The sequence below is a fragment of the Chrysochloris asiatica genome, unplaced genomic scaffold, assembly GCF_000296735.1.
Source record: "Chrysochloris asiatica unplaced genomic scaffold, ChrAsi1.0 scaffold00155, whole genome shotgun sequence".
NCBI lineage: Eukaryota > Metazoa > Chordata > Mammalia > Afrosoricida > Chrysochloridae > Chrysochloris > Chrysochloris asiatica.
The window spans coordinates 977,631-979,440 of NW_006408673.1; the positions used below are offsets into that span (position 1 = coordinate 977,631).

The window sequence follows — 1,810 nt, forward strand, 5'->3', positions numbered from 1 at the left end:
AACTCCACTTATTAGATTATTAAGATTTGTATCTCCTTTATGAGAAAAGTGTGATCCATTTTTATCTGACTATAAATCCTGAATCCAAATACTTGGCTCCCAAAGATAGTAAAGTACAAAATACTTTTTTTAAATATATAAATCTGAAAAAGCTTAGCAGGTCATGGTTCCAAAAGAATGCTTTGCATTTCTTACCAATTTGTTCAGATTCTATTCTGTTTATACCGCATTTTATCTATTTCTCATTTTATTTGATAAAGGAAAAATATAAATTAGTGTATTAACTTATATCAGTAATTTTAGTCTACCATGTTTGGAGATTACTCCTAAAATTTATTCATTGAGACTGGTGCTGGTATGCAGGAAAACTGGGTGAAGTGGCATCATTTGAATTAAGTATAATTTAAATAATAAAATAGCTTTTTAAAAAAGTTATGAAAACATTTAAATACAATATAGCATATTCCATTAAAACAACTATGAAAAATACATATTAAAAAGAGAGATTAAAACTGGTGTGGATTAAAAGATGCTCTGAAGGAATTGGCTTTTTTTTTTTCATTTAATACTGTATTGAGTGACTGTAATGCGCAAACCTAAGCAGTTCTTCATGACCACACTTTTATATCGGAAACTTGCAATATGCCAGCCATAAGAGAATAGACTTTGGGCTTCCCTTAACATCCGATTGGTTCCTGCCTGCTAATCTTTTAGTCTTCTTTTTCACTTTCTGGTAATTTGTTTAGGTGACTTTGGTTTCCTTCTTCTTTCCCATCAAGTTATATTAAAAATAAATAAATAAATAACAAAACATTTCTGGGTTAATTCTTCTTCCTCTGTTCACCCTTCTTTCTTAATCCTGTGGTATTGCAAATTTGCCTCCTTTTTTGCCTGTAATCCTTGCTTTATGTAATCCTTTGAAATATTTGTCATTTTCGTGGCATAGGGCCACAAAATTGTTGAAACGAGATCAATATTAAAAATTTTTCAGACTTATTGATATCAAGCTACACTGATTTAATGAGTTATTAATTGTCTTTTAATAAATAAAACTATTCTGAGCCATCAGGATACCAAAAAACTGTAATAAATTTAAAGCCATTCGATGTTAATTCTTTTTCTATGAAACTTCCAAATCAGTTCTCTTTCAGACTTTACCAACTGCCTATAGAGTTAAAGCACATTCACTCCCAGTCATCTTGGGGATGCGAGGATCAGTTTCATCAAGAACTGATTCTATAAATTGTTATGGCAAAGAGAATGACCGTTTCCTTGATGCTATTAGAATATTTGATCGAAGACGAAACTCTTAGGAAGAATAAATTTCTTATTTTTTTTTAAAAAAGCTTTCTTATGTAAGTCTTGGTTTAAAAACAAGAACCAAAATATTAATTCAGCCTTTCTTTCTAGGTCTTTCAGCAGCCCAGCGGAAGTTTGCACATTCGCTCAGAGACTTTAAATTTGAATTTATTGGTGATGCAGAGACTGATGATGAGCGCTGTATAGGTAGGTACGAATGCAAGGTTGCTCTGCTTCACTTTGCTTTGACTACCAAGTCATAATTTCTTTCTCCTTACAGATGCTTCCTTACGTGAATTTTCAAATTTTTTGAAGAATCTGGAAGAACAGAGAGAGATTATGGTGAGTGGAGGGATGTGAATTCATTGGTCCAACTTTACATGGGGGAAATGTGGGTTGAGAAGCCAGTTCTGGTAGAATTTTTGATGTATGTATCCATGTATGAAGCAGTTTGGTATAGTGGAAAGAACCCTAGGCTGGGTGTCAGGAGCCCCTATTTCTAGTTCCCTAA

The 1,810-nt window shown here is 32.7% G+C and overlaps 1 protein-coding gene across 1 annotated transcript in view; it reads left to right on the forward strand.

Moving 5' to 3' along the window:
- Positions 1-1,810, forward strand: part of ARHGAP10 (Rho GTPase activating protein 10) — a 483,306-nt gene that overhangs the window by 114,902 nt on the left and 366,594 nt on the right. The window contains exons 2-3 of the mRNA XM_006870868.1: positions 1,411-1,506; positions 1,580-1,641. Coding sequence (XP_006870930.1) covers positions 1,411-1,506; positions 1,580-1,641 — 158 coding nt within the window. The remainder of the gene's footprint in view (positions 1-1,410; positions 1,507-1,579; positions 1,642-1,810) is intronic.